This window comes from Euleptes europaea, chromosome 3, assembly GCF_029931775.1.
Source record: "Euleptes europaea isolate rEulEur1 chromosome 3, rEulEur1.hap1, whole genome shotgun sequence".
NCBI classification, from domain to species: Eukaryota; Metazoa; Chordata; class Lepidosauria; order Squamata; family Sphaerodactylidae; genus Euleptes; species Euleptes europaea.
In genome coordinates, this window is record NC_079314.1 from 27,969,245 (window position 1) to 27,995,781 (window position 26,537).

General features: G+C 48.1%; 1 protein-coding gene across 1 annotated transcript in view; it reads left to right on the forward strand.

Annotated features, from left to right (window-relative positions):
* The window catches only part of MAP7D1 (MAP7 domain containing 1), an 80,165-nt gene that overhangs the window by 26,176 nt on the left and 27,452 nt on the right, over positions 1 to 26,537 (forward strand). The window contains exons 2-5 of the mRNA XM_056846229.1: positions 14,175 to 14,621; positions 18,241 to 18,309; positions 23,587 to 23,750; positions 25,927 to 26,041. Of these exons, the coding sequence (XP_056702207.1) occupies positions 14,175 to 14,621; positions 18,241 to 18,309; positions 23,587 to 23,750; positions 25,927 to 26,041 (795 nt within the window). The remainder of the gene's footprint in view (positions 1 to 14,174; positions 14,622 to 18,240; positions 18,310 to 23,586; positions 23,751 to 25,926; positions 26,042 to 26,537) is intronic.

Below are 26,537 nucleotides of genomic sequence, written 5' to 3' on the forward strand. Positions count from 1 at the left end.
GGGTGTCTGTTGTGGGGAGGGGAAGGGAAGGTGGTTGTAAGCTGGTTTGATTCTTCCTTAGGTGGTAGAGAAAGTCGGCATATAAAAACCAACTCTCCTTCATCATCTTCATCTTCATCATCTAGGCCTCCCAGATTCTAGCCTGGCACTCTAGCCATTACACAACACTGTCTTGAAGGTTGCCAGTCCTGCATTAGGAAATTCCTGGTGATTTAGGGGTGGAGCCTATAGATGGCAGAATTTGGGGAGGGGAGGGAGTGCAGAAGGGATGGGATGCCATAGCATCTACCTTCCAAAGCTACCATATTCTCTTCTCCAAGGCAAGTGATCTCTGTAGCTTGGAAATCAGTTGTAGTTCTGGGAGGCCCCACCTGGAGGTTGGCAACCCTAAGCATGTGGGAAGTCTCCACACTATCTCTTGATGCAGCAGAATTGTTTGCGTATCTTATATCTGACAACTGGCGTGGATTTTAGTGCTCCCCTCCCCTTTTTCTGCGTCAGTCACTTACGGAATTTGGGAGTGGTGCCGAGAAGCATGCCATCATGCAAATTGTGGTGCGAAGTCTAGAAAACAGTTTTGCGCCTGTCAAGAATGGACAGGGAACTACAGAGGAGTCTGCAGAAGGACAGGAATGCCCCAAGAACGTGATTGCTGGCTAAATTAATCGCCTCGATACGTGTGAGCACTTGTCCGTATTTGCACAGGTGAAAGACCCCGGTGAAAATCTGCAGAGAGGGCCAGCCAAACATGCTCACAATTCTGCCGTGCAAACAGTGCCCCCAGTACTTCAAAAGCATGAATACTGGACCACAGCCCATTCTACTGCCTGAAGATTTTGCTGCCTCAACCTGCTGTGGTTGTAGATGAAGCCTAAAAAATCTGTTCTTGGTGATGGCTTAAGCAGGGTCTCCCCTGGTTAAGACTTGGATGGGCTGCCATGTAGAGGTAGGCAATGGTGAACCACCATCTCTTGCCTTGAAAACCCTACAAGGTCACCAGCCAGTGTGGTGTAGTGGTTAAGAGCGGCGGACTCTAATCTGGAGAATGGGGTTTGATTCCCCCACTCCTCCACATGAGCGGCAGACTCTAATCTGGAGAACCGGGTTAGTTTCCCCACTCCTAACCATGAAGCCAGCTGGGTGATCTTGGGCTAGTCACAATTCTCTCCGAACTCTCTCAGCCCCACCTACCTCACAGGGTGTCTGTTGTGGGGAGAGGAAGGGAAGGTGATTGTAAGTCAGTTTTGAGACTGCTTAAAAGGTAGAGAAAATCAGGGTATAAAAACCAACTCTCTTCCTCCTCCTCCTCCTCCTCCTCCTCCTCCTGCTCCTCCAAGGAGCTCAGGATAATCTTGGTGTTCCCCTCATCCCCCATTTCCATCCACATTACAACCTTGTGAGGTAGGGTGGGTTGAGAGCATGTCTGGCCCAAGGTCACCCAGTGAGCTTCATGGCTGAGTGGGGATTTTAACCCAGACCTTCCCCATTCAGGCTTTCCATTACCCTTGTTGGCTGTCTGTTTTGCATAGGGTTTGCACAGCATGTGAGAAGGACGAATCAGATACAGTTGTAATTATTTTACCTCCCTTCCCCATCTCATGAGAAAGTAAAGTACCCTGATCCAGCTCTATGAGCCCCAGGGTGGTTAGTAGGGTTGCCAACTCTACATTGGGGAAATTCCTTGAGACTGGGGGGGGTGGAGCCTAGGGAGGGCAGGGTTTTGGTAGGGGAGGACCTCAGCAGGGTATAACGCTAGAGTCCACCCTCCAAAGCAGCCATTATCTCCAAGGGAACTGATTGCTGTAGAGTTCAGTTGTAATTCTGGGAGATCTCCAGTCTGCCCCTGGAGGATGGGAACCTTAGTGACTAGGTTCCCTGGAATATTGTCTCCGGCAGCAGGGTTTTATGCTTCTGCGGCTGCTTTAATAGTTCAGTTAAGTGCTGCAATTCCCATGTTGCCAAGGCCCATTAAGAAGGGAAGGCGTCTCCGTTCATAAATCCATCCTGGGACCCCCGAGATGAACGAAAGACGGGTTTCTCGAGCAGCGTACCACCACTCAGGAAATTGCCTCTGCTTGCTGCCAGATGAGGACCACATGGCGGAGCTGAGTGGAAGAGTCTATTTTAAGACTCAGACCTTTGATTTGGACATGGTCTCGTGGGGAATCGGCAGGCAGCGCCACTATCAAGTCGGGCCCGGAATAGGATCTGAGCTTTCGTTTTAAAAACTGCAGGATGTTCTTTAGCCCCTTGCATTTGTGCAGAAAAGCGAGTGAGTGTAGAGAAATAGTGTGTGCGGGTATGCGTGAGGTGGAATCTCAAAATGGAGCAAGGCAGGCAATCTGGGGGAAAAGAGGAGACCCAACCCTTACCCATCCTCCAGTCTCCTTCTGATTCTTCAAAGGCTTCCGTTTTCTTCTTCCCCTTTGGAGAGGGATTCTATTTTTATCCTGCTCTTGGCTGTTAAAGAGTTCAGGGCAGTGTTCGTGATTTTTTCCCACCCCTCCCAGTGACTCGGGCACAGCATCTGCTTGGCATGCCGAAGGTCTCAGGTTCAACCCCCAGCACTGATCTTGTCAGAGTTTAGAAGCTAAGCAGGGTTGGCTGTGGTTAGTGCTTGGATGGGAGACCACCAAGAAAGACTGGGGTTGCTATGCAGAGGGAAGTTAATGGCAAATCATTGCTACTCATCTCTTGTTTTGAAATCCCAATGGTCCTAATGTCTTCATGAATTGATTGTGGCATTATCATCATCATCATTATTATATGGTTTCTGTATTTGGGGTGGAGCAATTCAGGCTGGAATCCCCCAGTCAGGCACAAAGATTGATAGATAACCTTGAGGAAGTTACACACTCTTTATCTGGAGCCCCTCTGAAGGTTTTTGCTAGGCGAAAAGCATCCTGCTGAGAAGAAAGTTGGGTTAAATGACCAATAAATTATAATGTAACATGAGGGGGAAAAACCTGGGTCTCTGCCCTGAGGAGTATCCCGGTCTCTCTGGCACACCTCTTCGTTGCTGTGGTTCATAGGCAACAGTAATGTGCTGTTTTGTTGGTTCTGATAAAGGTATTGCTAGAGATACAATATTTCTGAAAACTTTGAAGCTTTAGGGGGGGAACGTTTTGGGGGTAGACTTTTTTTTTTTAAAGGAAAATGGAAATATATGCAGTATTTTCTTGTCAAGCCTAAACTTATATTACCACTTTAAAAATATAACATGCATTATTGATAACTTGGCATATAAAAGTGTACTATATGGACTTTATAAGTGCAAATGCTTTAGTTTTCTGTAGGCCAAATTGCAAATACATCCAATAAGAGAGAGAGAGAGAGAGAGAGAGAGAGAGAGAGAGAGAGAGAGAGAGAGAGAGAGAGAGAGAGGCAAACTGCTGCCTTAGTGCATGTAACTTTGTTTTTGCCATTTGGTAGGACAAAATAAAAGTTGAAAATAGAAAACCCATATTGTGTAGTAAAGAAAAGAAAATAGTATTTGGGCAGAAACGGTGACAGTAGGGCTAGCAGCAAATTCAGACATTATGTTAAACTTCTTAACATTAAAAATATTGAATTCTTCAATAGTATATTATCATCATACACATCGTATATCAGTTGTTGCCAAAATAAGTCACATTTAAGCAAGAAACAGATCTTTGAAAACATCTTGTATATTTCTATAGCCTGTGTCGGAATTTGCGTTATTGATCACTCTTGATTGTCTTACATAAATATTTTCATGCTGCATATTTTGCGTAAAACCATGTCTTTAAAAGCATTTAGCTCATTGCAAAAGAGAAAGGTTGCATTTTTTCCCAGCATTCCCCCCCAATTTCCAATATTTCCAGGCCTTTGCATCTCTACAGTATCACTCGTTGCTATTAGATTTTGTTTTTTGTTTCGATATGGATGCATTTACCTGCAGTTGATACACACATGTATCTGTATGTACATAATCTTGGGGGGGGGGGGCTGTGTTTTGGGCCGAAATGTTGCAGTCATTTGTCACTCACAGTCTTTTTTAGCATGTTGGCAGACCCTCCCGAATCCACCCTGCCCTCCCCCAATTCAGTCATTCACCGTTCCCATTACTTCTCTGAAGTTTTCCACCGAGCGATTCCCTTTTCCTCCCTCCCTGGGTTTCTCCCCTCCGCCCCCCATTGTGCCTTTTCCATCTTGCTCATTTGGCCTCGGTCGGTCTGTGTGTGCCTGTGTTTTGGAATAACTGCTCGCATCTTTCCCCCCTTTCCTATTCTCCGCCTCCCCTCACCCTTCCCCCTCCGCAAACTGGAAAGAGTCATGGGTGCAGAACAAATACCCAGAGAAAAGGGAGATCTTGTGACCAGCCAAAAGCGCTGCCAACTGTGGGATCCTGCAAGCTTCCTCCTCGTAGAGAAACGCAACAGTGCTTGTGTGCATGGATGGAGAACAGCCCCTTTCTCGAACGCAAGCAATAGGTTGCCACTGGTGGAGAAGAACTCCGTATCCCAGCCTTTCCCCAATTGTTGAAAAAGGTGTTCTTAATGAATGCTGCGCATTGGAAAAGTACTGGTGGAGGTTGCGCCGTTCTGTGTGTTTCTTTTTTCCCGAGGGTGTGATAAAAAAAGCAGAATTGTGGCTTGGCTTGTGACTGATTTTAGGTCCACAAAACCCCCTCTGAGCACAACCAAATGTTGTTTCCCCTATACTTCTTCTAGAAAACCTGAAAAGGTTTGAACACCAGGAATAGTTTCTGTTTGAGAATAAGAATGGTTGATGGGTGAATATAGAACGTTAAGAGAATGTCTGAGCTATCAATTTTGTTTTCACTTCTTTATTTTCTCCCCCCCCCCCCCGGACTGAATCTTGTGGTTAGAGCAATAGGGCTACATCCTACCTAGGGTTGCCAGCTCCGGGTTGGGAAATACCTGGAGATTTGGGGGCGAGGCCTGAGAAGGGCGGGGCTTGGAGAGGGGAGGGACTTCAACGCCATAGAGTCCAATTACCAAAGCAGCCATTTTCTCCAGGTGAACTGATCTCTCTTGGCTGGAGGTTGGCAACCCTATTCCTACCACTTGGCAATGCAGAGCCTTCTCCTGGTCCATTGCGCTGTTTACTCTCTTCTACAAATAACCAGTTTGGTGTTTCTGGTGCTCTTCAACTTTCCTGGAACTGGGAATCACTCCACATTGGAGAGCTGCAAGCATGTGAACAGAAGATCATTTGACAACAGAGCCATGGTAGTAGGGCTGCTAGGTTTGGTTTCCCACAATGATGGGAGATGTCCTGCTGGGAGCCCAGGTTGCCCACCATAGGTAAGTAGAGTTTGCGAGGGTGGAGGGAGACATGCGGATGCGACAACGTTCCTTCTGATGCAACTCTGAAAGTGATGTCATAGTGTTGGTTCAACGCTCTTCGATTCCCACAACGTCGTGCCAACGAGATAACATTGCTTACACAGGGTTGTTCTGGATGTGGTGTCATGGCATTGGAACACTGCATACTTATGTGTCTCCGCCCCCATCCACCTTCCGCTGGCAACCCTACATGGGAGAGGAAGATGACTGACCTCATTGGTGTAGAGGACAGGAATGTAGAGGACAGACCAAGAGAGTTGGAGACGAGTGTACCAGGAGGTGTACAACAGTGAGGATCAAGGGTTAGAGCTATGGAGGAATCTTTTCCACTGCTGAGTGACCTCACCACCTCCTTGGGGAGGTCCTGGGGCTCAGTTATAGAGCATCTGTTTGGCATGCTAAACATCCCAGGTTCGATCCCCGGCATCTACAGCTTCAAGGATCAGGTGGTAGGGGATGTGAAAGACTGGACCTGAGACTGGAGAGCCGTTGGCAGTCTGAGTAGATAACACTGACCGTGATGGACTGATGGTTTGATTCAGAATAAGGCAACTTCATGTGTTCATGTGCTGCTCTCAGGATGCATGCAGAAAGAGGCAGGAGGTGTGGCAGCATGCTGTCTATGCATTGATACTAGCAGCAGGCCCTTCCAACAAGCAGCAGAGGCCAAGGCGGCTCCTGGATTGAAGACCATTTGCTGTTCTGTAAATTGTTCTCCTTCTACTGGAAGTTCTCAGGCCATCCCTTGCTGGAACCTCTTCTTACCTTTTGAACACATGAACTCATGAAGTGCCTTACAGTGAGTAAGGCTGTTCATCTATCAAGGAACGCTGCCGTTGATGGGCATTGAACCTCGGATCTTTGCATGCTAAGCAGATGCTCTAGCATGGTGCCATCAGACCCTCCCCTATTTCAACTCCCCCCCCACACACACATTTTCCCCAGTTCACCGAAATCCATGTCTCCATCCTTGGCTGCAAGTTGACTGAAACGTTCCAAATTGACCTCTCTTCACCCCCATACTCTGAAACCCATGCTGAATTGGGAGGAAGTATGGTGATTAACTTCTGAAGATTATATGGATGAGATGTGTTTGAATGGTTTTTTTAATTTGGTTTGGTTTGCAAGTGGGTGCTTCAGGGTGTGTGTGGATGGATGGATGGATGGATGGATGGATTGGACGGACGGACAGATAGGTGAGTGCTTCAGGGTGTGTGTAGATAGATAGATAGATAGATAGATAGATAGATAGATAGATAGATAGATAGGTGGTTAGATAGATAGGTGGTTAGATAGGTGGGTTAGATAGATGGTTAGATAGGATAGGTTGGTTAAATAGGATAGGTAGGATAGATTTATTAAATACAGTCATTGGCTAGCATAACAATAATCATAATTTAAAAAAAGAAACAATCACAGTAGTACACAATCGTACAATAGTCCAATTAGTGAGCTGTTTGACATAGCAACAACGATTTCCATATTCGGGTAGCAAATATAACAGAACTTCACCACTGTGTGTGAGATGGTGGGATTCTTATCTTCAAGTAGAAAATCCACCATTAAGACACTAACATGACTAGAGTGGCTAGTGTATCCTAGTCTTAGGCACCATATAACCAGACCATGCTGTGTGGAAGGGTGAATATGGCAGCTATATGCACGTACGCACAGTGTCTCTGCTTGGACTTGCAAACGGACTTCACTTTGATCTTGAAAGCAGTCTGCCCACAGACATTCAGTTAAAGTTGGAGAAGGAAGCAGCTTCATACGCTCCCCACCCTCTTTCTGTTTGCTGTGCTAGTTGAGTTGCCAACTCCAGGTTGGAAATTCCTGGAGATCTGGCTGCAGAGCCTGGGGAGGATGGACTTCGGAGAGGGGAGGGAGCTCAGCAGGAATGCCATGTCATAGAGCCTTTCTCTCCAAAGCTGCCGTTTCCTCCAAGGGGACTGATCTCCATAGTCTGGAGATCTGTTGTAATTCCGGGAGAACTTCAGCCCCCACCTGGAGGCGAGCATCCCTACCGCTTTTAGACAGTCATCGCTGTTTGTGTGTTTTGTGTTGGACTGAGCAGGCCCAAATTTGAAGTTTCCGCCTCCCATAAAGTTCACTGGGTGACCTTTGGCTCATAACTGCTCTCCACATAACCTACCTTACAGGGTTATTGTAAAATGGCTGAGGGGGAATTGTTCACTCAACCCTGGGCTCTTTGGAGGAAGTGAGGGATAAAAATCTGTTGAATAAATACTCCTGGAAGACCAAAACCTTGTTCTTGTTTGGAGGTTCTAGCAGGGGAGCGCAGCTATCATATACCCTTGACTGAAGAACGGTACACTCCGTCTATCTGGGATGGTCGTCCTCTTCCACCGAGCGCACAGCTTCGGGAGGGACGCACATGGAGTGGTGAGGGAGGTAGGGGACCCCCGCCTAGCGAGCCAGATCAGCCGAATCAACCCTGGCGATCAGTGGGGTGACAGATGTCACAGCTAGATCGCCCTCACATCCAGGAAGACCAAAACCACTAGATGGTAGATGCAGCATGGGGCATATCGAATCCTGTTTGCATGGACTGAAATCCAGAAGGTTAACTGACATGGCTCAGAAAACCTAAACAATCCCACTATACACTCTGGGATGGCACTGTTAACTGAGTCAGGCATGAAGGAGAAAGTCTTTACCCCCACCCCCAAAAAAACAGAGCTAAGGAGCAGCCGTTTGGAAGTCTGTTTCTGTGAAGCTTCAGGGCTTGGTCCTGAGGTCTCCTTGCCGACTCCGCCCTTCCGACCATTGGCCACTCCTTCCTCTGTCTTTCCTGCTCCCTGCTTCCTATGAGGTTCTTGTCTCCCGCTTCCCTCTACATCATCCATCATTACCCAACAGAGCGATACTGATGACTCTGCAGTGTGTGCCTGCTAATTATATGATTCAGGAGACAGTGAAAGATTTAAAGGGTTGAGATCACCGCAAAGGCAATAGGACAGGGGCTGTGGCTCAGTGGTAGAGCGTCTGCTTGGCTTGCAGAAGGTCCCAGGTTCAATCCCCGGCTTCTCCAGTTAAAGGGACTAGGCAAGTAGGTGATGTGAAAGACCTCTGCCTGAGACCCTGGAGAGCCGCTGCCGGTCTGAGTAGACAATACTGACTTTGATGAACCAAGGGTCTCTAATTCATTATAAGGCGGCTTCATGTGTTCATGCAGGGGTGGGGAACCTTTTTCCTGCCAAGGGCCATTTGCGCATTTATAACATCATTCAGGGCCCATACCAGGTGTAGCTCTCCCGGTGGGGGCGGGGGGAGAGGCTAGGGTTGCCAGGTCTCCAGCCACCACCTGGAGGTTGGCAACCCCAGGGGAGGCCACACAGAGAAGGCTTGCAGGGTGCCCCCTCTCCCCGGCGGGAGGGCAGCCAGCGGTGGGCCCCAGCAAACGAGGCACCGGGGGACGCAGCCCGCAGTTGATCGGCAAGGGAGGAAGGAAAACAGAAGGAGGAAAAGGAAGGAAGAGAGGGAGAAAGAGAAAAAGAAATGGAGAGAGGGGGAGAAAGAAAGAAAGAAAGAAAGAAAGAAAGAAAGAAAGAAAGAAAGAAAGAAAAGGGCGGAGGGAAAGAAAGAAAAGGACGGAGGGAGACAAAGAAAGAGACAGAAAAAGAGGGAGAAAGAGAGGGAGAGAAAGGAGAAAGAATGACAGAAAAAGAGGAAGAGAGAAAAGCCTCACACACACACACACCCGCGCACACTGGCCTGCGCAACCGGGCCCCAGCCTCCCCACCTCCCCCGCCCACACACACATACACCCTGCGGCGCAAGGAGCCCCGAGCGACTGGGCCCCAGTCTCCGTGCCCTCCCCCCCAGAGTCCATAAAAGCCCCCCCCTGAAGCCCAATCAGCTCCCGCATGCATGCTCTGCCGCCGGGAGCCGCCGGCCTCTTCCCCCCCCCCCCCGCTGCTCAACAGCCGACAGGCAGCGAGAGGGGCTTACAATGTGCCGCGGTGTTCCTGCACGCCGCGACTGTAGGGGGCAGCCTTGGGGAAAGCGTCCCTCCCCTCTCGCCAACCAACAGCCAACAGTCGGCGAGAGGAGGTCCAAAGGGCAATGAAGCACCTCTGTAAGCCACGGCCCCAGGAACACCCTCGGGGAGGGCCGCTCTGCACCCCGCCTCCGTGGCAGGGCCCCGGAGCTCCCGAGGGCCACAAAAAATGTCCTCGGGGGCCGCATATGGCCCCCGGGCCTGAGCTTCTCCATCCCTGCGTTCATGTGACAGGTGATCAGCTCTTCATTGGTTGTTTCTGTATTCGTGCAGCAAGGCGCTTTTGCAACCCTAGTACTGCGATTTTATTTATTATCGATTTATATCCTGCCCTCCATCTCCGACCAAAGTTGGGCTCAGGGCGACTCACATCATCAACGATATACAATATAATTAAACCTTATGCAATAAGCTTTAAAATATCTAAACTCCAATTCTAATCAATTAATTAATTAATTTTAACAACTGGTGCTCATCACAAACATAGGGCCACCATGTTGGCCTGAAGGAGCAGTCAGGGCCCTCAATGAAAATTGATGACAGCGCAGAGGGGGTAGGGAGTAAATGACTGATGATTATGGGGTGTCATAATGTTGGCAGTGAGGAAAGACAGCAGAGGGAGGGAAGGGCAGATTGAGAAAATGCAAATAACGTGTGTTTAAGGAGCAAGGGCCTTTAACCCAAAGGCTGAATAGAGACTGGATTTGAAGGAAGAACTACATCTGGCATCTCACAGGTTTTCTGGAAGGGCATTCCAAGCAACTGTAGCCCTGTTCACAAGTCACAGTGAACACACATAACATCCGTGTACTGTGTACACTTGGTTATTCTTTTTACATGTGTCGAGTAATTCTCGTGTTACATTGAATCCCATGTACAGATGAACGCGTGATTGAAACCGCACATTTATCCAGGGCAGGGTTGACAGGTCCCACTATGGCAGGAGACTCCCGCCAGCAACCCATTCTTCCCGACGTTGCTCCTTCAGGCGATGGAGGAAAGTAAAAATAATAATGATGCTGGCATCACATGTGACATGATGTCACTTCTAGGGAAAACCTGAAAGTGATGTCACATTGCACTAGGAATTGCCAGGAACTCTATGGTTTTATCACAGAGTTTCGGGTGATTCCTAGAGCAATGTGACATCACTTCAAGTTTTCCCAAGAAGTGATGTTGCACTGCAAGCACTGCCCACGCCCCCCTTCCTAAATCCTGCTAAGAAGGAGAAGGAGAAGAAAAAGAAGAAGAGTTGGTTTTTATATGCCAACTTGCTCTACCACTTCAGGAAGAATCAAACCGACTTACAATCACCTTTCCTTCCCCTCCCCACAACAAACACCCTGTGAGGTAGGTGGGGCTGAGATGGCGGTGACTAGCCCAAGGTCACCCAGCTGGCTTCGTGTGTAGGAGTGGGGAAACCAACCTGGATCACCAGATTAGTGTCCGCTGCTCATGTGGAGGAGAGGGGAACCAAACCTGGTTCTCCAGATTAGAGTCCACCGCTCCAAACCACCGCTCTTAACCACTACACCACACTGGCATTGTAGCCCGCTGAGGTCTTTCCCACCCTTCCCAGGCTCCACCCCCAAATCTCCAGGAATTTCCCAACTTGGAGTTGGCAACCCTACTTAAAAATGTTTATTTTAGGCAGCTTCCAAAGGCAGAGGAACTAGACACCTCACCTTTCTCCATCCACCCAATGGGTTGTTTAGATTTGTTTTCAGGATGCAGCCTTTGCTGTCCTAGTATTCCTGCCCTGGTCTCAGGACGTCTCCCTCACTTGGGGCAAAAACGCATGGTCGCTTTATCCTCCTTTCATCTCTGTTTCAGCCAGGATTCAGCCTGGATCGAACGCATGCGTTTCGCCTAATATGCATTCGATCCTGGCTGAAACAGGGATTAAAGGAGGATAAAGTGACCATGCGTTTTCGCCCTTGGTTTTGCCTTGCTGCCTTGCTTCCTACTGAAATCCAAGAAGGCACCTCCTGCCCGCCCGCAGTCCGAGGTGGGGTGAGACATCATAGATGGTGTCTCCCTGATTCTCACACCGGAAATTCTTGCTGCATTAGATAACTTGTTGTCCGTGAAGTCCTTTTGTGATGAAGCAGAGTGCGTGTATGTGTGTGCCGGGGGAAGGAGAGACGCAGAGAGAGATAATGGAGGAGGAATAACCGAGATGCCGTCTCGGATGTATAATATATTAATGTAGTGGGCTGGGAAAGGAGGTCGCCCAGCTTTGTTTGAAGCCCTTCCATGACTGTTCTTCGGTGGTGAAATTCTGATACAGGCTCCTGGGAAGCGCTTGTGAAAGCAAAGAACCTCACAAGATCAGGATGAGAATTTTGGCCTGCGGTATGGAGACCCGGGAGCCTAGCAAGGGTGAGGAACAAAGTTGGCAACCCCGTCCCTCGCTCCAGCCAGCATGGGTTGGAGTGTTAGATTAGGATACGGGAGGCCCAGATTTGAATGCTTGCAGTGCCACAGAAACTTGCTAGGTGATCTTGGATCAGCCGTATGCCCTCAGCCTAACCTACCTCGCAGGGTTGTTGTGAGGATAAAATGGACAGAGGAGGAGGTTGTAAGCTGCTTTGAGTCCCCACTGGGGAGAAAGGCGGGGTATAAATGAAGTAAATAAAGTAAGTAATAAAATAGTGGTTCATGCCTGAGGGAGAACAGTTCTCTGTGCCCAGCTGGCAAATCACTCAGCCATGCTGCTGAACACCCATAGTGTGTTCCAGTATGGTTTACAGTGGTTAATATGTCGGACTAGGATCTGGGAGACCAAGGTTCGAATCTTCACTTTGCTGCAGAAGCTCACTTAGGGCTTTTCTGCATGCTTAACTTACTCCTGATTTTCTTGGCAGTAGATCCACAAGCATTGGAACCAGTTTGGGCATAGTTCTTCTGCGCATTATTACAGTTATGGTCAGTTTATTTTCTTTCAGATGTGCCTTTAATAATCCGGATTTTTAAGGGAGGATGCTGGCGTCATTGGCGGCATCATAGCAACTCCCCTTTTTACTTTTTGCTGATCCTTTAATAATCCGGATTTTTAAGGGAGGGTGCTGGCATTATCGGCGGCATCATAGCAACCCCCCTTTTTACTTTTTGCTGATGCTTATATCCATATACTGACATCACAGCTGCATTTTTTTGAAAAAAATGGCACTAAAATATTGATATATATCGATATACTGTTGTAATGAGAAGTTACCACCTGTTGAATACATATTTGTAAGATTATTTCATACACTGTTATATAAGCGGATTTTGTATGTTACATCCGCTATGTTTATATTTGTATATTAGTTGTGTTGAAATATTTTTGATGACTATTTCGTGGTGAGTTATAACCTACTTATGTTGAACTTATTTAAAAGATTATATTTTTATAAGCTATCTATGTTGTAATATTTTATTTTAGGAGGTACTATCTGACTATGGGATGTCTAATTGACATTTTTAGTACCTTCTCATTCTCCCCTGCTTTTTCTTGGTAATGATAAGTTAAGCAGATTCTTGAATTCCCAGCTTTCGCGATACAAGAAAAAGGGCATATTTTCATGAGGGTAGAGGGTAGAGATTTACTTTTTAAAAAAATGAAAGCTGGGAATTCAGAGAGCCTACTACTAAACCTATCTATATTTTAGTGCCTTAAAAACCCCACTTGTCTCCAGGATAGGGCTGCCAAGTGCCCGGTGGTGGCGGGTAAAATCCTGCCAATCCACCGGGCTGCCCGCCAACCAGCTGAGGGCCAGTGGGCAATGCGTGCACACGTGCACGCACACTGCACGCACATCTCTTTTGGGTTTACCTGGAAGCGACGCGGACGCTCTGGCAACCTCTGCTAAAGATTGCTAGAGTATCCATGTCGCTTCCGGGTAAACCCGGAAGTGACGTAGGCGCATAGTGCGGGTTGTGTGTGCATGCTGCGCCAGGTGCATGCGCACATTGTGCGCCACAGCCCCACAAAGCTTCTGCTGGTGGAGCTATGGGGCCTGGCAAGCCTACTGCAGGGCAGGGGGAAGGAGAGGGAGTGGTTTGTTGAGGACAGTCCAATCATTGAAAAGTGGGCTGGAGGGACATGGGAGTGGACAGGACAGGAAACCCAACAGAAACATAATGGACGAGGAAAAAGGCAACTTAAATCTGGCTTCCAGAAAAAGATCGGGGTAAAAGTGGTCTCAAAAGAAACAGAAAAAAAAAACTGAGGAAAAGAGAAAAAAACTGAAGTGGAAACTAAAGGCACAAAAATGTGTGTGGAAATGGGGGGGGGGGAATAAATCCAAGCAGTGTGGAGCCAGAACTGACCAAAAAAAAAAAAAACCTATGCAGAAAAGCCCTGTATGATCTTGGGCCTGTTGAGTGCCCCAGCCTACCTCACAGGGTCGTTGTTGGGAGAATAAAATGAAGAAGGGGAGGACAAAGTTTTAAGCTGCTTTGGGGTCCCTCTCGGGGAGAAAAGCGGAGTATAATATCTAAACCAGGGGTGTTGAACTTAATTATTATGAGGGCTGGATATGACATAAATGTCACCGGGATGGGACGGGCCATGCCTCGCCAGCCCATAGTTAGAGTGGGAGAGGGTGGCTGCCTCGGCTGGCTTGCCGGCCAGATAAGAGCTCTCAAGGGGCTGGATCCAGCCCGCGGGTCTTATGGTTGACACCCCTGATCTAAACCAACACCTTTTGAGGTAGTTGACGTCTCAACCTGAAGGTGGGGCACGGGGTTGGGAGGGAGCCCTTTCTGGGGAGACTGCTAGATGCTGTCGAGTGGAAGGGGCATGCTAATTGTTCTTGTTTCCTTTTGCATTGCAGCCCCAAAGGAGAGCCTCCAGAACATAACACGGCCTCTTGGAAGTGAACGGACTAGCCCTTCTCCTGCATCAGCAGGGGACACTGGATGTTGCCGGAGTGACCAGTCTCCCACTCCCCCCACGCCAGCCGCCATCCCTCCTCCTTCTGTGGCCGTTCCTGTGGCAGCGACGACACCCACCCAGAACGGGCATGTGGGCCCTGAGAGTGCAGCGGTGTCCCCAGCTGAACCAAGGCCCCCCCCTCAAGCCGACCAGGGTGGCTCCCAGCCTGCCCCAGCGCTTCCTGCTGAGGAGACCCTGCCCCCCAAAAGGGATCGTCTCCCACCGGTAGGTGCGAAGGCCTCACCCGCCACAGAAGAAACAAACCTTCCAGGAACTCCTCGAACGCCATCAAAGAACGAACAGCCTTCCTCTGGTACGGGACCTTCCAGCCCCCGGACCAAACAAGGTACATTTGTGGAACTGGTGCGGTGCCCCAAACTCTCAAACCTGATCAAAGACCACTTGAAAATGCCTCATGTGATATTGCGGCTCTTAGTCTTCCAGGTGGAGGAAATGTGACCATCCGCACCTCCCTGTAAGGGCCATCTTTTCAGTGTTCAGGGTGGACAAGGCTGTCCCAGCTGCAGCGTTTTTGCTTTCCCCAGAGTACGAACATAAGAAATGCTGGGTCAGACCAAGGTCCATCAAGTCCAACAGTCTGTTCACACCGTGGCCAACCAGGTGCCTCTAGGAAGCCCACAAAACAAGACAACTGCAGCAGCATTGTCCTGCCTATGTTCCACAGCACCTAATATAAAAGGCATGCTCCTTTGATCCTAGAGAGAATAGGTATGCATCATGACTAGTAGCCATTTTTACTAGTAGCCATGAATAGCCCTCTCTTCCATGAACATGTTCACTCCCCTCTTAAAGCCTTCCAAGATGGCAGCCATCACCACATCCTGGGGCACAGAGTTCATAATTAAACTATGTGTTGTGTGAGGAAATACTTCCTTTAGCAGATGAAAACTTTCTCATGTAGGAGAAAATGAAAAAGGCATGGTTTGGGGGAAACTGTTGGTATGATGGGCTAGGATTGCTTCCAGCCCCCTAGAAAGTCTACTATTTGAATCTAGCCTGCTTCTGTTTGCACAGCCCAACCTGGGCTGAATGTCTTGGCATTCGGGTTCTCAACCAGTTGGTATTGATGTGTCTGACCTGTAATACCGCGCTGTCTATTGGCTACCTGTATTTGTAAATACCACAAAGGGAGGCTTGGGGCCTAACTCTTATCTTCCAAAGTCTTTGTGTCACCCTGGCATGTCTGGGACTGTGGCGCAGTGGTAGACCCTCTGCTTGGCATGCAGAACGTCAATCCCAGGTTCAATCCCTAGCATCTCCAGTTGAAAGGATCAGGTAGTAGGTGATGTGTAAGACCGTCTCCTGGGACCCTGGAGAGCCACTGCCAGTCTGAGTAAACAATATTGACCATGATGGACCAATGGTCTGATTGAGCATAAGGCAGCTTCATGCGTTGATGTGCCTTGGTCCTATCAACCAGAAGTGCTCAGGGAATGTCATGCTTGGAACTAGAGTTGCCAACCTCCAGGAAACTGGAGGTCTCCTGGAATTACAACTTATCTCCAGACAACAGAGATCAGTTCTCCTGGAGAAAATGGACGCTTCAGAGGGTAGACTTTATGGCACCCCATCACTGCTGAGTACCCTTGCAGGCTCCATCCCCAAATCTCCAGGAATTTGCAGTTGGCTCTGACTTTCTCACCCACATCCTCCTTCCCTCCTGTTGCCACCTAGGATTGGCAACTCTAGGTTGGGAAATACCTAGACATTTGGAGTGTGTGGAGGATGGGGTTTGGGGAAAGAAGGGACCACTACAGGGTATAATGCCATAGAGTCTACCCTCCAAAGAAGCCATTTTCTCCTGGGGGACTGATCTCTGTCATCTGGAGATCAGTTGTAATTCCGGGAGATCTCCAGGCCCTATCTGGATATTGGCAACCCCATTACCACAGCTCTTCTGGGTTTTTTAGCATGATTCCATCACAAACACTAGGGTAGGCCCCCCGTACTCCTCCACACTCACCCTCCAAAATTAAAGACCCTTCTAAATTAGGGCAGTCAGGATAAATATACAGTGTCAGATAAAGGGATTGAAAGCACATGTTTTAATTTTGATTGCTAGGTTAGTGCATGTAGTGTGCAGTTTGCAGACTCTTGGCTGGCCACAGTTTTTTCTAAAAAACGGGGTACATTTTGGGAGTTGAGCTTGGGCTGATCGCCGTGCAGTTTTGGCACAACCCAAGTAGGCAAAGAGCTCCCTCTTCCCCAGGCGAGCAGGGCCAAGGTTTTGACAGAGTTTGCTCCACATGTTTCTCCTGCAGTGACCTGAGAGAGTAGCCCTTCCTTCACATCAGGGAGAAGGGAATTGGGGACTGCTTCCCAAGTGTGGGAACAACAGCCACCTAGTACAGAAAGAGTGGATTGAGTTGGGTGTGATTCCAGCACTAGCATTCTGCCGGATGGGGGAACAGACTGTATCTCAACCAAAGGAAAACGTAGCACACTTATTCCAAGTTGCGGGGGGGCGGGGGGAAGCAAGTAGTTCATTAAAGGTAAAGGTCCCCTGTGCAAGCACCAGGTCCTTCCTGACCCATGGGGTGACGTCACATCCCGACGTTTCCTAGGCAGACTTTGTTTTACGGGGTGGTTTGCCAGTGCCTTCCCCAGTCATCTTCTCTTTACCCCCAGCAAGCTGGGTACTCATTTTACTGACCTCGGAAGGATGGAAGGCTGAGTCAACCTTGAGCCGGCTACCTGAAACCAACTTCCGTCGGGATCGAACTCAGGTCGTGAGCAGAGCTTGGACTACAGTACTGCAGCTTACCACTCTGCACCACGGGGCTCTTAAGTAGTTCATTAGGTGTGGGGGAAAGGGGCGAGGATTTGGAATAGGCGTAGATCTCCTTGTGAGAGTCGACCATCTCAAATCTAATCTCTGCAGGCAAAATGGAAAAAGTAAAATAAAAGCATAGTGTGCGACCACTAGCTGTGTGACATAAAGTCCCAAGGCATCCGCTAATTGAATGCGGGAGAGGAAGTGGGCATACTCCGTGGTTGAGAATCAAACTCCTCTGCATGTCAGACTTTCAGAGGGTAGCCGTATTGGTCTGTGGTAGAACAGCTTGATTCGAATCCAGTAACACCTTAGAGACCAACAAGATCTTTTAGTGTATGAGCTGTCGGGAGTCAAATCTCCCTTCGTCAAATACATTTCAGAGTGTTGAAATTTATCCTCCACTAGTCTTGATGTATGACACAAGAGTCTTGTTTGTTTGTGTTTAACCTTGTGCTCGTTTTTTTCCTTCCCTCTGTCTGGTTTTTCTTCTCCTCTTCTCTATGTTCCCACCTCTTTCCCCCTACTGTTTCTTCTTTATAGCTTTCTCCTTCACTTAATGTCCTGATCCAAACTAAACAAACTCTCACATGAACACATGAAGCTGCCTTCTACTGAATCAGACCCTCGGTCCATCAAAGTCAGTTCTGTCTACTCAGATCCGCAGCGGCTCTGCAGGGGCTCAGGAAGGGGTCTTTCATATCACCTACTTGCCTAGTTCCTTTAACTGGAGATGCCGGGGATTGAACCTGGGATCTACATGCCAAGCAGATGCTCTACCACTCAGCCACAGGTTCAACCTTGTTTAGTTTAGGGTATAATCCCCCAGTAGCAAAACCCAGTGAACCTGAAATCGGTCACAAAAAAAAAAGACTGATAGACATTGTGCAGTGGTAAACACACATATTTAATTACTTCATTTATACTCTGCTTTTCTCCCCCCATGGGGACACACAGAAGCTTACATCATTCTCCTCTCCTCTGCTTTATCCTCACAGCAATGCTGTGAGTTAGGTTAGGCTGAGAGTGTGTGACTGGCCCAAGGTCACCCAGCAAGCTTCCATGGCAGAGTGGAGATTTTAACCCAGGTTTCCAAGATCCCCACCTGATGCTGTAACCACTACACCACACTGGCTTTTTTGACGTTTTTCTCTCTCCCCCTCTGTTATAGATACCCAGAAGGCTCAAGCCCGGCACAAGTTGGCCCGGGAGCGGCGGGAAGAGAGGGCCAAGCATCTGGGTGAGGATCAAGCTTGTGTATCTCTGGGTGCATGCAACAGGCAGGGGGGTTGGCACAACAGAAGTGGCTGGGCCCAGAAGCATGATTAAAATCCCAGGACCTTGGACACTAGGGTCGCCAGGTCCCTCTTTGCCACCGGCGGGAGGTTTTTGGGATGGAGCCTGAGGAGGGTGGGGTTTGGGGAGGGGAGGGACTTCACTGCCATAGAGTCCAATTGTTAAGGCGGCCATTTTCTCCAGGTGAACTGATCTCTATCGGCTGGAGATCAGTTGTAATAGCAGGAGCTCTCCAGCTAGTACTTGGAGGTTGGCAACCCTAGTGGGCACTAATGCTGATGCGGTACCGGTCCACACTTGTCCATCCTTTTCAGCAGTCTGTGTTTCTTTGAGGGAGTCCTTTCAAGACCACATCCCACACAAATCATCTTGACGAAGGTTGACGCTGACGAGCAACGGCAGGTTGACATTGCCCTTCTTCTGCTCGCATTTCCTTGCTGTGCCTGGAGACGGTGCTGTTGAGGGGCTGTTTTCCGGCCCCATCATCTGGGCCGATCCTAGCCTATCCTACTTGACTTCCTCAAGCGCAGATTTTGCAGGGCAGGAAATTGTTAGTCCTTAATGGTTTCCTAATTATTATTATTTTTTGATGCTGGGAAAGTGCCATTTGGCTTTTCCCGTCTCTCCCTTACCTGCTGCTGCCAAATTATCTCGAGCCAGGTCTCTCCCTTACCTGCTGCTGCCAAATTATCTCGAGCCAGGCATGGGCCACTGGAAGGCCCGGAATTAATTATGTACGGCACCACGTTCACTGACCCGTTACCAAATTTTTAATTAATGTATGGCTCAAAAAGATAGCCCATGGTTTTTACCTGTGAGGGAAAAATGAATGATTTTTGAAAGCTATTTTTAATAGCACCGATCAGCCAGATATCCGACAGAAGGGCTGTGCTGGCGCATTAGTGCACCTCTTCCCAAAGCCCCCCCTTCCTCAAAACTGTCTGCTGCCAGGACCCAGATGCTGCTCATTCACACCACCCTGGTCTCTCTGGGGTTGGCAGCTGAGGAGCCAGACAGCATATCTCGGCTCATAGATCATACCCAGCTTTCTCTCCGTTGTTTGCTGACTTCTGCTTGCCTATGGCTTCTCCCGCTGGCTTTTGGACTTCATACCTTAGCCTCACCTGAGCCACGTATGCTGCCATAATTTTGAAGCCTTCCAATTTTAGTACAGAGCAGGGGGTCCCTGAAGTGACATCTGAGGCAGGTACACCACAGCCATTTCTCTGCCCATTTACCTCCAAATGATGCTCCCATGTTCACTCAAAAGAATGATCGAGGGGGTGAGATTGGGTTGCCGACCTCCAGGTGGTTATTGGAAATCACAGGCACTTATGGCAAAAATACAGACACAGTATGCTGTTACCAAAAGTGTAATGTAAACACAAGCACAAACATATAAACGACCCAATGCAATTAATGCCAATACATGACTATACATGTGTAGAATCCATCTGGAGTCGCATCTGATGGTGGCTGGAGATCTCCCGCTATTAACATCTGATCTCCAGGCGTCACAAATCAGTTCACCTGGAGAAAATGGCCGCTTTGGAAGGTGGACTCTATGGCAATATAACCCCCTGAAGTCCCTCCCTTCCCCAAACCCCGCCCTTCTCAGGCTCCACCCCCAAAATCTCCAGGTGTTTCCCAGCCCAGAGCTGGCAACCCTAAGAGGAGACAATGATTGTCATTGTGATATTACTTCCAGTTTTTACCTGAAGTGACATCACAACGCTCTAGGAAGTCTTTTCCTAGAGTGTTGTGACGTTACTTCAGGTAAAACCCAGAATTGTCATCGCGACATCAGTCGATGCTTCCCCTCCCTGTGCCCCCCCCCGAAAAGCTCCGGGGGTTGAGGGCAGAGGCCTGGCAACCCTGATAGCTGTGCATCTTGTGCTTGGCCATAGACAGAGACTTTATGTTTTTGGACTTGAATTATCCCAATACTGGCCCTGCTCCCATAGTAGCCATTTTATATTCACCTGTGTCTTGGCAGCTATTTTGTCCACTGCCCTTTCTGAAAATCCCAAAAGCTCTCTTAAGAGTCAGAGTTCCAAATCAGGAATGCTCTGGTTCAACTCTTGGTTTTTCCCTGAGCTGCTGTAGCTAAAAAAGTAAAATTTCAAGCCCTACCTTAATGAGAGACTCTTCTCAATGCAGTCTGTGAAATACATGGAATACAGGCACCAGACCCTCTGGATCCACCGTTTCAGTATGTGTCACAGAGGAGGACAGCCATTTAAAAATGCTTATGCTCCCTTTTCAAAAATGCACAACGCAGAGGGTGCTAATGCATCGCCAGGGTCAAGAGAATGAGCTGTGATTCAGGAAGTCGCAAGTTCAAATCACCATTCTACCACAAGCAGCACTCTACAACATGAGGGTAACAATACAGGGTTGTTGTAAGGAACCAGATAATAGATGCCAAGCCCTTTGGACATTTGAAAGTGCTGTGCTAAATTATGGTAGCTCACAGCAAAACCAGCACTAAAGTGTCCCTGCGCTCATGCAATTTCTTGGCATTCAATGGGTATCCCACAGCTCAAATGCAAACACTTTGCAACACAGACAAGATCCTCCTTTCTTGCGGCTTCTGTTGTTTGGAACACTCAGTCCAATTTTGCATAAATAAAAAACTCATTATTTCAGGAAATGGGAGTGGCAGGTCGAGGGCAGGGAAGCTTTCTCCCCAGTGATCTGTTCTGTGAGATAAGATCAGGTGGGGTTCTCCTTTTCCGTTCCTTTCCTGTGGAAGTCAGGGTAATTTTTTTTAAAAGAGGAAGAAAAAAGAAACATTATTTTTATTGGATGCAGTTTTGATTTGAGAAAAAGTTAATCCAGAAAACTCGGCACGGGAGGGAAATCTTACTACTTTTCCCAGTGTCTAGACAAATAGTGTGAAAGCTGGACACTGAAGAAAGCTGATAGGAAGAAAGCAGATTCCTTTGAAATATGGTGTTGGAGGAGATTGTTACGGATACTGTGGATTGCCAAAAAAACAAATCAGTGGGTTATAGATCAAATCAAGCCTGAACTGATCCTAGAAGCTAAAATGACTAAACTGAAGATATCGTATTTTGGTCACATTATGAGAAGACAAGAGTCACTGGAAAAGACAGTCATGCTAGGAAAAGTTGAAGGCAGCAGGAAAAGAGGAAGACCCAACAAGAGATGGATGGACTCAATAAAAGAAAGCCACAGCCCTCAATTTGCAAGACCTGAGCAAGGCTGTCAAAGATAGGACATTTTGGAGGACTTTGATTCATAGGGTCGCCATGAGTCAGAAGTAACTTGACGGCACTTAACACACAGAGACAAATAGACCCAAGCTGAGTCCAGTTGGGTCACTATACTGTATTCTTCTGCCCCGTGAGATAATTTCCTGGCGAAGAACCTCCCTCTCTCAATCTGGGGTTGGGGGGAGGTCTGCGGTGGGTCGTTAATTCTGCTAAGTGCCTGGTGTGCTGCGCTCTGCTCCTGCGGCCTCTCTCCTGCTCTTCCTCTCCCCATACCCTTGCGCCCCCCCCCCCATGTTCTGCGGCTGCTCCAGCGTAAATCACTTTCCACCCTCATTCCCCCATTGTTTGTCCTGAATGTATTTTTCAAGCCAGCTTCCCTCTCCCCTTTGTGCCTGACCCAGCGTAGCCCTCTCCTCCCTTCTTCCCGTTAGCATCCTGCCCCTTGTTGCTGCCCTGAATCTCTCCCACTCCAACCTACGGTCAGCTGAGGATTCAGTAATGGCAACACAGACTCATCCCTCATCCTGCCCTCCCTCCTGAGGCTGGGCTGTCCCATCCCAGCGTTTCACTTGTGGCAGGATCCTATTGACACATTTAATGCCTTCATTTTAAAATATTCTGTGTCCTGCATCTCCCTAATTTGCTGACCCCGGATACTTTACTTTAATGACGCTGTTCATATGGCCAGTTCAGCACTGAACAATGTCACACTGAGACCAAAATAAAAAAGGAAAAGGAAAAGAAGGAACTATCTTAATAACTCATAAGGAAATTGGTATTTTTTTAATCTTAATTGACTGGGAAATAAATTTGGCGACTGCCAATGTAGTATTAAAATCCACTCCTGTTAAAAGAACCCTCAGATTTTCCAGTTTAGACCACGAAGGACGTAGAAAAGGCATTGCAAACTATACTAAAACGTCACAAAGGATGTAGAAAAGGCATTGCAAACTCAATAGAAACACATCTGCCTGTCTCAAGCTGCCATGTAGATTGTACTCTCCTATGCATGGGCAGTTTTAGTGATTCTGGGGCTTTAGGCAAAAATCCAGGATGGGGCCCCACAGGCACAGCTAGTCCCCCTGCCAGGGCCAAGCAAGAGGTGGTCCTTAGCTCCTTCAGGGTGGGCAAGAGCCACCGCTACCACATTGCAGCCCCAAAGAACTGAAACTTTGATAAACCTGTAATTTTCCTATGTTAATGTTATTCTTGTTAAGGCTCAGAAGAGACAATTTGTGTTAAATAATCCTTTTCCCCACCCTCCTTCTCTTTTTCTGTATATTATAAAATTAATTATAAAACTTTATAATTAAAAAGAAGGACACATTAAAACAAAATTGCTATACAGCAGACTCATATTGATGGATGTTGTGATAGCTCCTGGCGTGTGTGTGTGTGTGTGTGTGTGTGTGTGTGTGTGTGTGTGTGTGTGCAAAGTGCCATCAAGTTGCAGCTGACTTATAGCAACCGCTGGTGGGGCTTTCAAGGCAAGTGATTAAGCAGAGGTGGTTTCCCATTGCCTTCCTCTGCAGAGCCTTCCTTGGAGGCTTCCCTTCCAAATACCAACACAGCTTAGCTTCCAAGATCTGGTGAGATCGGGCTATACTGTACCATTCCACATCCCTCTGGCCTATATATATATATATATGCCCCAGGAGAGCCAGCGTGGTGTGGTTAAGAGTGGCGGACTCTAATCTGGAGAACCGGGTTCGCTTCCCCAGTCCTCCGCATGAAGCCTGCTGGGTGACCTTGGGTCAGTCACAGTTCTCTTTGAACTCTCTAAGCCCACACAGAGGCAGGCAGGCAAAGGCAAACCACCTCTGAACATCTCTTGGTTTGAAAAACCCTACGGGGTCGCCGTTAAGTCATTTGTGACATGATGGCATACACACACGCACCCCTGGATTGTGTGTATATGTGGAGGGTAGGCACTATACCATTGCCCATGTATGACTTTTTCGCCTTGACCTTCTTCCCACCAGCTGCCAAGCGAGCCGTGTGGCTGGAGAAGGAAGAGAAGGCGCGACTCCTGCGCGAAAAGCAACTGGAAGAAAGGCGACACCGGCTCGAAGAGCAGCGGGTCCGAGCCGAGAAACGGCGCGCTGCCCTGGAGGAGCGCCAAAGGCAGAAGCTGGAGAAGAACAAGGTGGGTAGAGGGTGATACGGGAGAGAATGGGTGGGTGGGCAGAGGGAAGTGGGCACGCTGATGGGGTGGGGGATAGTGGGCTATAGGTTGCTGGAACAGATGGGGGAGGCAGGGTCAAGCACTGGGAGATGGATTTGCTGGGGGTGGGGAGATGTGTAGGGTTGTTGATAGAGAATTTCGCATGGAACTTGGTATATGGATTTAAAAGCATCAAAAAAATTTAACTGCTAAGTTTCTAGGCCTTGCTGTTATGGAGAAAAGGTTCTTGGAAGATCTGGGTTCAAATTTAGTGTTTGTTTAAATTTCATTTAGCTTGGTTCAGACATAACCTTGTTTTGGGGCTATGTGAATGAGCCTAAGGGGTTGCTCCTCCCCCAGGTACATGTAGCTGGATAAAGAGATATTTCCATATTACTTGCTGTTAAGGTCCAGACTGGCAAATTTGGGTTTGTGCTTTACTTGCAAGCCATGGTTAAACCTGAGTTTGGAATCCTGGTTTGCTATATGTGATAGCCTTTGATGCTTGGAAACTGCAAGCTATAATTTGCAGGCTTAAACATATTGTCACAGAAGTGAAAATGTCTAAATATCTGGTGGAGTGCAAGGAGGGGGTGGGTTCAAGCTCAGGATACCCAGGCTCAGCTGTATAGCTGCAAACCGGGGCTTGCTGTTACCTCTGAGCAAGCCCTAAGCCTTGGCCTCCAAGTAGGGTTGCCAATCTCCAGGTACTAGCTGGAGATCTCCTGCTATTAAAACTGATCTCCAGCCGATAGAGATCAGTTCACCTGGAGAAAATGAGCGCTTTGGCAATTGGACTCTATGGCATTGAAGTCACACCCCTTCTCAGGTTCCACCCCAAAAACCTCCCACCAGTTGTGAAGAGGGACCTGGCAACCATACCTCCAAGTCATATAGCAAGAATCAAGAACTGAGGATTGAGGGTAGGAAAACAGGGCATCGTTTCTGGGGTACTTTTGGGACTGACAGCAAGTTATATGTTGTACAGCACTTTCACTTGGTTCCATAGTAGCACATAGAAGAAATCTGTGAGGTGAATTAAAAAAATTGTGTCTCATCTCCCTCTGCTTTGCAGTGGAAATGCACCCACTAGGAGTCAGAGGACCCCTCCCCCCAGAAACAAGGAGAGCAATGTGCTGGGGGAATAGGGTTGCCAACCTCCTGCTGGGGCCTGGAGATCTCCCAGAATGACCACTGATCTCCATACTGCAGAGATCAGTTCGCCTGGGGGGAAAAACAGCTGCTTTGGAGGGTGGACTCTGTGGCATTGTAACTCTGTTGAGGTTCTTCCCCTGGCTCCACCTCCAAATCCCTAGGAGCTTCCCAATCTAGAGTTGGCAACCCTAGTTTGAGGGTCTGTAGTGCGAAGGGGAATAATGGAAAACCAGTTCTTCCCTCCAAAGTGGATGAGCCTTTTGGATCTAAGCCTCTGAGCATGCAATCCAACTGATATGTAACACTAAAAAGTACAGAGTACATAATTAGTGTGAGTCCTAATTTTATTCAGTTTGGCTATAGTATTTTTTTTTCAAGCATGGAGCATGTTGACTAAAATGTGTAAGCAACATTGTACAAAGAACAACGACGTTAACTTGCCATGTTAAAGTAAAATAAAATCACAGCGAGGAGGCAAGATAAGAACGAAACATTTCTCATCTGCCAGAATATTGAACAAATTGTTGGGGGGGGGGAGAGAAAAGTTGCAACTATGCGCATAAATATAAATATACATGACAGTAAGAGCAGATTTAACTTTAAGGATCTATCGCTGGGCTGTATTTAAAGAAAACGAATAGATCCTAGATATGGCAGGTGGGAGGTGGGAAAGGTAGCCCCTAGATATAGTTGTTGGAAGCTAGGGAATCAGGAAATCACCTCACATGGCAATTTGTGAGCACCTCTGGAGGTGTATTATTCATTCTGTTGGTTTTTGTTTAATTATGGTCTTTTAGTCACGATGTCCAACTTCACCATAGGGCAAATTAGAAGTCTGAAACAAACAGCTGGGGTATTTTTTTTTTGTCCTTCTTGATGTTCAAGTCAAGTTAAACCCTCAATCTTCCCCAACTTCTGCATCCTTGTCTGGAGCTGTCGGTAACGGTTGAATGTCTCTCCTCATGTTTTTCTCCCTCTTCTTGATTCCTCCCTTCTCTGTCAGGAGCGCTATGAAGCTGCCATCCAACGCGCGACAAAGAAAACGTGGGCGGAAATCCGGCAGCAGCGGTGGTCCTGGGCTGGTGCGCTGCACCACGGCTCCCCTTCCCACAAAGATGGTGAGCGACCATGTCTGCATGGGCTGTCTGCCGTGTTTATGGGGTGTGCGCCTGGGGGGAGATTTACACGCATGCAGGCCAAGGTGCGCTTGGAAGTCACGCATGTGGGCACGGTGGGCCTCAATGCTTTTGCACTGCTGGGCAATTCAACACGTGCATGCGCCTGGATGAGCAAGGGCCTTTTGTGCCCTGGTGGGCGGTTGGAGATCAATCACAGATCAGCCGATTTGCATGGGGAAGGCGGGACTTCTCTTTGTAACTTTCTCTTCTGGATGGGCTGCTTATCACGTATATTGATGTAAGCGGGCTTTTTTGCTGTAGATCCTGTAGTGTGGTGATTCACCACAATGCTTTCCTTTCCCTACCTGTGAGCTCCCAGAACCTCCTGCAGCTGTTTTCTCCTCTGTCTGTAGCTCTAGTCACATAAGATTGGAATCTGCAAAAGAGTGACCCTGTTGGGTATAGTTGTCATGCTGTTGTGGCAGATTGATTTACT